The sequence below is a fragment of the Schistocerca gregaria genome, chromosome 6 (genome assembly GCF_023897955.1).
Source record: "Schistocerca gregaria isolate iqSchGreg1 chromosome 6, iqSchGreg1.2, whole genome shotgun sequence".
NCBI classification, from domain to species: domain Eukaryota; kingdom Metazoa; phylum Arthropoda; class Insecta; order Orthoptera; family Acrididae; genus Schistocerca; species Schistocerca gregaria.
This window is the reverse complement of record NC_064925.1, coordinates 494,527,202-494,539,138: the sequence shown is the minus strand read 5'-3', so window position 1 is coordinate 494,539,138 and position 11,937 is coordinate 494,527,202. Positions and strand designations below refer to the sequence as shown.

At 37.5% G+C, this 11,937-nt stretch overlaps 1 protein-coding gene across 1 annotated transcript in view; it reads left to right on the top strand.

The window, feature by feature from the left end:
• The first annotated feature begins 656 nt into the window (after window positions 1-656).
• The window catches only part of LOC126278921 (uncharacterized), an 86,562-nt gene continuing 75,281 nt past the window's right edge, over window positions 657-11,937 (top strand). The window contains exons 1-2 of the mRNA XM_049979196.1: window positions 657-753; window positions 5,830-6,029. Coding sequence (XP_049835153.1) covers window positions 657-753; window positions 5,830-6,029 — 297 coding nt within the window. The remainder of the gene's footprint in view (window positions 754-5,829; window positions 6,030-11,937) is intronic.

Sequence of the window (11,937 nt, the reverse complement as noted above, 5' to 3'; positions counted from 1 at the left end):
TAGCAACTTATTGTACACTGCAAACATGTAGATTACATTTTAGCTGCCAAAAAGTTACACATCATTTTCTGTTTCACTGATGTTTTCAGAAACTGACTGCACAATAGAGGTATTTTGAGGTTAACAGTAACTTAAAAGTAATGAAATGACATTCTTAAGGATTTAAATAATTTGTTAATAAATTTTAGTTTTTAGTTTGCAAAGAGTAATATGTGGTATGGAAGTTGTATTTAAGAAGAAATATTTATTCTTTGTTATCATGCTTTTGTTTTTTTGCTTGTCAATAGATATATTGAATATATTTATTTTTTATTTATTATACTGAGACTTCATTTTCATCCTACAAGATATTTTGTCACCTATAATCACTTTAATAATATACCAAAAAGTCAGTAAGTGCTAAACAAAAAAGTACCATATTTACCCTTTGTAAACATACCTCAAAACATAATACATCCATCAACACATCTAGAGCCATCCCCTTTCATTCATACAGACATACATAATGAATACATGAAATACAAAGATTCAGGCATATGTCTCCATGTCTATTTTTTTTTTTTTTAAAAAAAAGAAAAAGGAACCTGCCATGTCAACACTTATACTTTGCTCTGTTCACAGCTACTTGTAACTAAAGGTGACATTAAACTGGAAACATGGCAGGCAGCAGTTTAAGGAAGTATGGCATTACTGATGATCGCTGGAGCATCACGGACAAAATCACCATGTTCCGTGGGCTTACTGCATTATACGGTACGTACTAATTTACTGAAATGCATTTTTTGCAAGTATCACTTACAAACTGAAGATACTGTTCCATTTTATTTGTCAATTAATTGACAACACAGCTACTGAGTGAGTGTGTTACTAGAACAAAGGCATTTTTGGAATTCATTGAGTTTAGGGCTTGGCTGAGGTTGCGTCAAGATGAAAATCAAAAGTCTTGTTTTTCTTTTTCTCCTGAAAAATCAGCAGGTACAAAGATTGGCTGGTTTGAGAAGTATCTGAAATCTACTTCTCAAGCCCATGTCATTACACAAACTTCTGTTAAGAAACCTTATACTTCATGTGGAACATCTAAAAGGAATATATCTCCAGATTAATATTCAAGAACAATAAAACAAGGATACTACAATATTAAGACAATATAAACTGTCCACAGACTCACATACACTGCTTTGCTATTATTTTGACATTCCTGTAAACTTAGTGTGCCTTGAACTATGAGTTTCTGCATATGTATGCAAGAATTCTCGAAGACAACAGATTTGCTGTACCACTGCAAGTTTCAAAATCAGTGAAAGCATTAAATTTCACAAGGTTCTGCCTATATCTAAAGAGGTGCAACAAATGCTGCTACTGCTGTGTCTTCCATCCAAAGCCTGGTTTAATACAGCTCTCCATATCAGTCAATCCTGTGCAGGCCTGTTCATCTCTATGTTACTACTGCAATCCATATCCATTTGAACCTGTTTACTATAGTCAAGCCATGGTCTCTCATCCATTACTAAATCGATGATCCCCCCCAGCAGGTGTCATATCAATAGCTCTGTTATTTTAGTTAAGATTTGCCATCGATTTCTTTTCTGCCCAATTTGATTCAGTATCCTCTCACTAGTTGTATGATCTATCCATCTAATATTCAGCATTCTTCTGTAGCATTGAATTTCAAAAGCTAATAGTCTCTTCTCATCAGTACTATTTACTATTTTATCATATACATTTCAATTCCATACATCGGTACATTCCAGACAAGTACGATAAAAAAAGACCTCCAAACAGTTAAATTTATATTCAATGTTAACAAACTTCTCTTTTTCAGAAACACTTATCTTACTATTGTGTCTGCATTTTATGTCCTCTCTACCTTGGTCATTGTCATTTATTTTGCAATACAAATAGCAAAATGCATCTACTGTTTTTTGTGTCTTATTTCCCAACATAGTTCCATGTCTGCCCCGGGTAGCTGAGTGGTCAGTGCAACATAATGTCAATCCCAAGTGCCCGGTTTCAATTCCTGGCTGGGTTGGAGATTTTCTCCGCTGAGGGACTGGGTGTTGTGTTGTCCTAATCATCATTTCATCCCCATCGACGTGCAAGTCGCAGATGTGGCGTCAAATCAAAAGATTTGCACCCGGCGAACGGTCTACCTGATGGGAGGCCCTAGTCACATGACATTTACATTTACCTAGTTCCATCAGCATAGCTGATTTAATTTAATGACAGTATATTATTTTTGTACTACTTTTGTTGCTGTTTGTTTTATAACTTCTTTTTTCATACATTCAATTCTGCTGACTTTCAAGTCCTTTACGGTCTCTGAAAAAATTATAACACTATCAGAAAATCTCAAAGTTTTTATTTATTCTTCCTGAACATTAACTTCCTTTCCAGATATCTCCTTAGTTTCTTTTAGTGCTTGCTCAGTGTATGAACTGAATAACATTGGGGATATGCTACAACTCTTGTCTCACTCTTTTATCAAATACTGTTTCCTTCCACATCTTTTTGAATCTTATAACTGCAAGCTAGCTTTTGTACAAGTTGTAGATAATCTTCAGAATTTCCAAAAGTGTATACCAGTGAACTTTCTCAAAATGCTTCTCTAAATCGACAAATGCTATAAATTGTGGTTTTCGTTTTGCTACTATACTGTGTCAGATTAAGTGGTCACTTGGGATGCCAAGTTAAGAGGGGTGCCATATGAATTCAAGCGTACAATTTGTGTACGGGGTGTAACATAATTAGTAGTAAAAACTGACACATGTGGAAATATATGACAATGAAAACAAAAACATTCCAGTAAACATGGACATACAAGTGAGCCATTTGCAAGATAACTGAAATGTGCAATTACGAGCTGCCACTGCTTCACTATCAAATATTGTCCTAGTTCATACAAATGTATTTGAAATGTAAGCTTCCTGATTAAGTCCCATGTAACCGGCCTCACAATACCACTCTAGCACATGAGATGCAACTATTTACTGGTCAGTTTTCTTGACATGTGACATACAATTTATGTAATTAAACAATATTCCTACAAGTCTTTCCATTTGTCTGTAAATAATTCCTGTCAGTATTATGCAACAATGATTTACCTAAACTGATATTTGGTACTATTCACACCTATCAGCACCTGCTTTCTTTCAAACTGGAATTGTCACAATTAAACTGGTGTGTGATCCACAAGTTTACTTAGAACCACTAACTACAAATAGGCAGGTAAATGGTTGCCAGTCAAATTTTCCTTAGAGCTTTTTTTTTTCAAATTTATTTGGCTTTAGTACAATAGTCAAGCTATAGTCACAGTAAATAGCAGGAAGTTTACATGACTAGTTTCGGTGAAGCTCATTCACCATTATCAAATGTAGCAAGTATGAAATAAGTTGGCTATTAGTTATGACAACCTGAAATGTATGTTACATCTAATCACAATACCTTTGCCGTAGGAAACAATACTGTAAATTTGTCATGTTAAATTAAACCTCATTATGCAGTAATGGTACAGGAGCAACACCACTGTCATTGATTGCTGTGAAGCTTTTATCGACGCAGAACATTAAAACCTCAATGTTGTATATGTTGGATTAGGATCGATATTGTCCAGCTACTTGCAAAACTAACTTGACAAGTGAAAAATTATCTCTTATTAACCTTAGCTATTCTGAAACACATATCACTCAAGTATGAGATCAAACCGTTAACTGAAGTATCAGTCTGCACTTTGATAAAGTTAATGAAATAACAACATCCAAACATGAATAATGCATTTTATTATCTGTATATACTGTCTACAAATAAATGGTCAACTCAGAGACAACACTCTGCAGGTGTTGACCAATTGTACAGATAATAATATGCAAATATTCAAACATGGATGTTGTTTTTCATTAACTTCAACAAGGTGCATTTTGATACTTCACTTAAAAGTTCAACCTCATTTTGAGTAATGTATAATTCAGAATAACAGCAGAATTGCTAAGATTAATAAGACGAGGTTTATTATGCAAGTAGTTGCACAATTTTGATCATAATCCAACATATACGACGTTAAGATTTTAATGTTCTGTATAGATAAGCACTTCACAGCAATCAATGGCAATGATTCTGCTTCTTTACCATGACTGCATAATGAGGTTTAATTTAACATGATAGATTTACAGTAATGTTTCCTATGACAAAGGTGTTGTAGTTAGATGTTACATCTATTTCAGGTTCTCATAATTAATAGCCGTCTTATTTCATACTTGTTACATTTGATAATGGTGACTGAGCTTCACCAAAACTAGTCATGTAAAGTTTCTGTAATTTACTGTGACTATGGCTTGACTACTGTACTGAAGTCAAATAAATTTGAAAAAAATTATATTTTGTTGATCTCCTTAAGACAGTCATGTCTACTTACAAAATTTTCTTAGATTGTTCCATCCAAGAATCTCCATTACCCTAATAAACTTCTTATCCTCTGTACACTGTATATGTAGCATTTCAAAATACACACTGATCAGCCCGATAATTATGACCACGGGCCTACTATCAATTTAAACCCATCCAGGCGATAGCAGCATCACCTGATGAGGAACGACTGCATGACAGACACACACGGTTCATGTAGTGTCAGTGAGTGTGCTGTCCGTGTGTAGAATGGGGAAGGCACGCAACCTATCTGAGTTTGACTGGGGGCAGATTGCGATGGCCTGGAGGCTTGGCACAAGATATTGGAAACTGTTGGGTGTTCAGGAAGTTGTTTGTTGAGTGTCCTCGAGACATGACGAAACCAAGGTGAAACCATGTCCAGACGTCGTGGGGTTGGGCAGACACCACTCATTACAGATGTCAGGCATTTTAGACTTGGCATGCTCATAAAACAGCACAGATGGTGAACGGTGGCGGAACTATGATCAGAATTGAATGAGGACAGAATACAAGTGTGTCTGAAGGCTTCTGCATCCAACAAACCATGCATGTGTCAATGTCAACATCCACGACACTGTCAGCTACAACTGAAATGGGCACATGACAATCGGCACTGGATGCTGGCACAGTGGCAAAGTGTTGGCATGGTCTGATGAATCCCATGCCTTCTTCATCATGCTGATGGGAGGGCAAGAATCTGTCGTCTGCCAGGGGAACAACTCCTTGGCATCTGTACTGCAGGATGGAGAAAAGCTGTCGGCGGGTCCATTATGCTCTGGGGAATATTTACATGGGCATCCATGGGTCCAGTGGCGCTCGTGCAAGATACCATGATGGCCAAGGAGTACAGTACATTGACTGTATACCATGTACATCCCTTCATGACGATAATGTTTTCTGATAGCAGTGGAATTTTTCAACAAGATAATGCACCGTGTCATGAGGCCAGGAGAGTAATGGAGTGGTTTGAGGAATACAATGGCGAGTTCCTATTGATGTACTGGCCCCCCAACTCGCCAGATCTAAATCCAATTGAACGCAGATGCAATGCGATTGAATGTGGTGTCAGAGGTCATCGCCCTCCTCCCCAGAATTTATGGTGTGTGTGTGTGTGTGTGTGTGTGTGTGTGTGTGTGTGTGTGTGTGTGTGTGTGTGTGCGCGCGCGCACACGCAAATGCGGTGCCAATTCCTTCCAGTGACCAGCCAAGGCCTAACTGCTTCCGCGCCATGACACATCGCTGCTTATATCTGTGCCAAAGGTGGAGACACTGGCTATTTGGTGGGTGGTCATAATGTTCTGACTGATCAGTGTATGATTACAATAATGAGTTTCAGGGAAAAGGAATATTTTGGATGACAATTATGACAGAAAGTAGCAGCTCTCAACAACTTTTGTCTTATTTATAAAGGACGTGATCAAAAGCTCCAGCTTGACTGTGCTCGTGAGATGCGTGAGAAGGAGTACAATTCAATTCGTAAACTTGCCCGAGAAGTGCAAAACTGGCGCGAGACATTGGACAACATCATGGCCGGTGACCGGATAATGCTACAAACCACTTTGCAACGGCAGAAAGATATATTGCTAGCATACCAAAAACACATGCCACAAGTGAGTAATTGTAATTACTTTCTTTACATAACATGCACATTTCATTTAAAGCACAATACCAAAAAATGATTTAAATTTTCACTATGAATTATATTACACTACTGGCCATTAAAATTCCGACACCATGAAGATGACGTGCCGCAGGCGTGAAATTTAACCGACAGGAAGAAGATGCTCTGATATGCAAATGATTAGCTTTTCAGAGCATTCACACAAGGTTGGCGCTGGTGGCAACACCTACAATGTGCTGACATGAGGAAAGTTTCCAACCAATTTCTCATACACAAACAGCAGTTGACCGGCGTTGCCTGATGAAACATTGTTGTGATGCCTCGTGTAAGGAGGAAAAATACTTACCATCACGTTTCTGACTTTGATAAAGGTCGGATCGTAGCCTATCGCGATTGTGGTTTATCGTATTGTGACATTGCTGCTCGCGTTGGTCGAGATCCAATGACTCTTAACAGAATATGGAGTCGGTGGGTTCAGGAGGGTAATACGAACTGCTGTGCTGGATCCCAACTGCCTCGTATCACTAGCAGTCAAGATGACAGGCATCTTATCCGCATGGCTGTAATGGATCGTGCAGCCACGTCTCGATCCCTGAGTCAACAGATGGGGACGTTAGCAAGACAACAACCATCTGCACTAACAGTTCAACAACGTTTGCAGCAGCATGGACTATCAGCTCGGAGACCACGGCAGCGGTTACCCTTGATGCCGCATCACAGACAGGAGCGCCTGCGATGGTGTAGTCAATGACGAACATGGGTGCACGAATGGCAAAACGTCATTTTTTCGGATGAATCCAGGTTCTGTTTACAGCATCATGATGGTTGCATCCGTGTTTGGCAACATCGCGGTGAACGCACATTGGAAGTGTGTATTCATCATTGCAATTGTGGCGTATCACCCGGTGTGATGGTATGGTGTGCCATTGGTTACATGTCTTAGTCACCTCTTGTTCGTATTGACGGCATTTTAAACAGTGGACATTACATTTCAGATGTGTTATGACCCATGCCTCTACCCTTCATTTGATCCCAGCGAAACCCTACATTTCAGCAGTATAATGCACGACTGCATGTTGCAGGTCTTGTGCGGGCCTTTCTGGATACAGAAAATGTTCCAACTGCTGCCCTGGCCAGCACATTCTCCAGATCTCTCACCAATTGAAAACATCTGGTCAAATGTGGTTGAACAACTGACTCGTCACAATACGCCAGTCACTACTCTTGATGAACTGTGGTATCGTGTTGAAGCTGCATCGGCAGCTGTACCTGTACACACCATCCAAGCTCTGTTTGACTCAATGCCCAGGCGTATCAAGGCCGTTATTACAGGCAGAGGTGGTTGTTCTGGGTACTGATTTCTCAGGATCTATGCACCCAAATTCGGTGAAAGTGTCATCACATGTCAGTTCTAGTATAATATATTTGTCCAATGAATACCCGTTTATCATCTGCATTTCTTCTTGGTGTAACAATTTTAATGGCCAGTAGCGTATAACACAATCTCTGTAACGAAAGTTTGATTCATTTCACACCAGTATTAAAAATCCCTGCAAAGATTTACTTCAATGGAGTAAAATCAGATTGTAACAGGAAGTTATGCAATTCATTCTTAAACTTCAGCATATTCAATATTTTCTGGAAATTGTTTTAAATAATGATAACATGTATACACAGTGAGTTAGTTTCTGTACAAAGCCACCAGCAGAACAAATCTATTTACATCAAGTTGTCAAAAGGAAGGAATATTAGGGGGATTAGGGTTTAAGTTCTATCACAATGAGGTCATTACAGATGCAACACACACTTGGATAGAACAAGGATAGTAAAGGAAATCAAGCATGCCCTTCTTTTACAGGAACCATTTGGACATTTGTTGCAGAAAAAATAAGTATACAGGGGTAAATGAGGATAAAGCAGTTAGAAAGAGTAGTATTATAAAGCCACAGAGGCTTCAGCAGAGACTCAGTCTTTGTGGTGACTTTAAAAGTTCATCTTATGACAGTTAGCAAAAGATTGAAGACACACAACATTGTTGATGTTCAGCTTTCGATTATTACCTACAGTGATGATGTTACTCACAATACTTGTTTTTTAACTAACCTACCTTCAGTGTTAAAAGTGGTAGTAAATGACTTATCTAAACATTGTGGCCAGATGTTAGTGACAAAAGAGGCCAAACAACAAGATAAATCAGAAACAGAATCATATAATGGCACAGTCACAATATTTACACGGAATGTATGCAATATGCACTAAGGAGTGACTCAAGTACACACTAAAACAAGATTAGGATAAAATGAAACAAGGGCATGGTAAAAACAAAGCACAACACTTGAGTTTGAATTATCCTATTCCAGGGAGAGAGTTCCATCTAATTCAGAGAACAGGCTATACTGAAGACTATCAACTATAACACCAAAAGATAAACACTTAAGCACAAAGAAACAAATAAAAGGAGTGAAACAAATGAAACTGAGTTCTCAGGCTATAACTGTCAGAAATGATGACATGAAGAAATAGTTATTGTCAACCAGATTCAATGAGCACTTACTAAGATCAATCAGCTGTTGAAACTCTATTTAATAATTCCCTTAAGACATATATTGACTTATGGCACTCTTGCTCACCAATGAAAAGAAACAGTACTAAACGAAATAGAAAAGGTAAAAAGCTTAAATGAGAACAAAATAATACTTATTATAAAGACTACCTGAAATGTACAAAACAATAAAAAGCCAACCTTAAACTTGCCAAACAACCTGCCTATAAAAATTACATAGAGGGAGCCGCAAAAAATGCAAGGCTACTTGGGATATTATACTTCTACCCAAACACAAGACGTTCAACTTGAGCCAGAAGAACTCAACAAATATTTTATAACTACAGTAAAAGAATTAAAATTAAACAGTCAGACATACCAGCAACTGATATACTTGCTGATCAGTACCTAAAGGGCATGAATTTTACTGTGACCCTGTCACACCAACAGATATACTAAATACTGTTAGAAAATTTTCAAACTCGAAAAGCATGGACTACTACTGGCTATCTAGCAACACAATAGAAAGGACAATACACTTCATTTGCAATCCACTTGCTTTAATTAAGAATAAATGCCTAGAAGTTGGAGTTTTCCCTGATCAGCTAAAAGTGTCCAATGTTATAACTATACACAAAAAAGGGAAAAACACCTCCCTGAAAACTATAGACCGGTGTCTATTGTACCGATCTTTTCCAAAATATGCGAAGCAGTTTTCCACAAACAGCTAAGCAACTATTTTGAGAAGTATGACCTTCTCTACAATGGACAGCACGGTTTTCAACAAGGGAAAAATATCACCTCTGCAGTCCTTGAATTAGTTAATCAAACATAAACTGCATTTGAAAATAAACAAACAGTCTCACTTGAGCTTTGTGGTCTGAGTAAGACACTTGATTGTATCCCCTTTGACATTCTGCTAGCCAAACTAAAGTATTATGGTATAAATAATCCAGAGTTAGAAATAATCAACTCTTATCTAAATAACACGAGACAATTTGTGTCAATTCAAAAAAGACACTCTTCTATGAATAGTGTCACATTTGGTGTACCTCAGGGCTCTGTCCTTGGTGCTTTCTTCTTCATTGTTGCAATTAATGATTTGCCAGCCTATGCTAGGCCTGAGTCAGTTATCTGCTATGCGGGTGATACAACTTTAATCAGTACAGATCGAGATTTATCAAAGCTACTCCAGAAATCACAGGACACTCTCAGCTTAACACTAAACTGGTTCTCGGGTAACAAACTTCTATGTGATCCAGAGAAAACTCAGCATCTGCCGTTGGGACCGGCTAAAGAGGAAGAACCAAAATCCCTACAACTGCTTGAAATACACATTGATTCCAAACTTAACTGGCAACCCCATATCAACCACATCTGCAAAAAGTTATCAAGGGTGTCCTATCTCATTTGGAAAGTGTCTGATCTAGTGAGTAACAAATATCTCAGAACAGCTGACTTTGAACTTTTGCAGTCTCATATATATATTGTGGGCTATTACAATGGGGCCACTCATTTCATGTCAGTGATGTACTACTGATGCAGAAAAAGGTGCTACGAATAATGTGCAATGTTAGTCCAAGGGAACACTGTCATCCTTATAAATCATCATCATCATTTAAGACTGATTATGCCTTTCAACATTCAGTCTGGAGCATAGCCCCCTTATAAAATTCCTCCATGATCCCCTATTCAGTGCTAACATTGGTGTCTCTTCTGATGTTAAACCTATTACTTCAAAATCCTTATACATCAAAATGAAAATAATGACAGTGATAAACCTTTATATTTATGCATCACTGATATATGCTACAAAAGAACACAACAAAATTAAACACCAGAGAGAACACACACTTTCACGACAACAGAAACTGAGTATTGACATTCGTACACATAGGCTGACGAAAACAGGCAACTCTCGTAAAGTGAACTGTTTGAACTTATTTAACAAATTACCACATACTGCACTCAACACACCTTTCAATAATTTTAAAAGTAAACTGCACAAATGGTTAACAGACAATCTATACTACAGTCTTACAGAATTCTTAGATACTTGTAACATAGAAATTGAGTGTTAAGTCTATGATTGCAAGACTGTACAATTGATAATTGTAGCATAAATAATTTGTACCTGTAATGTAAACACGAACTAATATAGGCTAGTAACTTCTTATGTATCTTGATATCATTATGAGGCCTATTTCACTACATGTGGTCACAGCAAATAAAAATTAAAAACAAAAACAAAAAACTACAACGGCAGCAAAGAAGAGACCTAATGATTAACAATCAAGTGAAGATGTAACAGATTTAGTGTGTCAAGAACTGTACATACCACTGATGGGCATAAATTTCAAAAATATAATCACTAAGGTGGTTATAAAACCTCACACGGTCACTAGACAGGTAATTCTTCCTCCTACATGACGTTCTTAGTAGGATAGTAAAATTGTGTGATAGCTTGATAAACCTTGAACTATTTTCTTAGCATGTCAGTAGGTCAGAGAGTATTATCGAACAGACATACAGCAGTAGCATTCACCTCTATAAAATAACGATAAGCACTATTCTCCTCTATGTATTGACCCATTTTCTCGTCCCAGTTTTTTCACTGAAGGAAATAAATAAATAGGTAGCCCACAATATACAGCAACTGGGAGCAAGAAAGTGGGGAACTAATCAGTTCTTAAATAACTGAAAGTACAGACTCAAAAGAGTATGACAAAATATCAAACAGGCTTAAGCAGATCAGGTCACTGCTTATCAGAATGTTCTAGGTCACCTGTGCAGCGTGTCCCTCAAGTGCTGTTTCCAATTTTTCAAACTAATTAAAATGCTCCCTGTTAAAAAAGGGATAAAGTGAGAATTAGACAGTTAAAGAACAGTTTCTGTACTATTACTGTTTTTGAAAGTTTCTCAGAAGGTATATACAGGATATTTTTGGAGAAATGGTCAGCATTCAGGGATACAAGATAAATGCTCATCCAAAGCATAAAAGTCTAGTAAACATGGGCTGTAAAATACATATATTAAGAACTATGAGAACTTATTTCATAGAAGAGATGTGTTTCACACTAGTGAAGATGAAGTCCACTTAGCTCTTAAGGTATGCCTTTTAGATCCCAAGTTTCTAGTTTTTCTTTTTTTTTTTCTTTGAATAACTGTTCGTGCCATATTCCTGAATATTAACCATTCCTCCTCGGACACCCTACAAGAGAAGTAACAAATCACAGTCCACATAATTTGCTATAAGACCAATGGTTTGGCTCCAGGAAAACATCAATAATGGCTCACAGAGAATAAATTGAACCTTAAATTTAGTAAAATTTTATTACCACAGGATGTGAGCCAA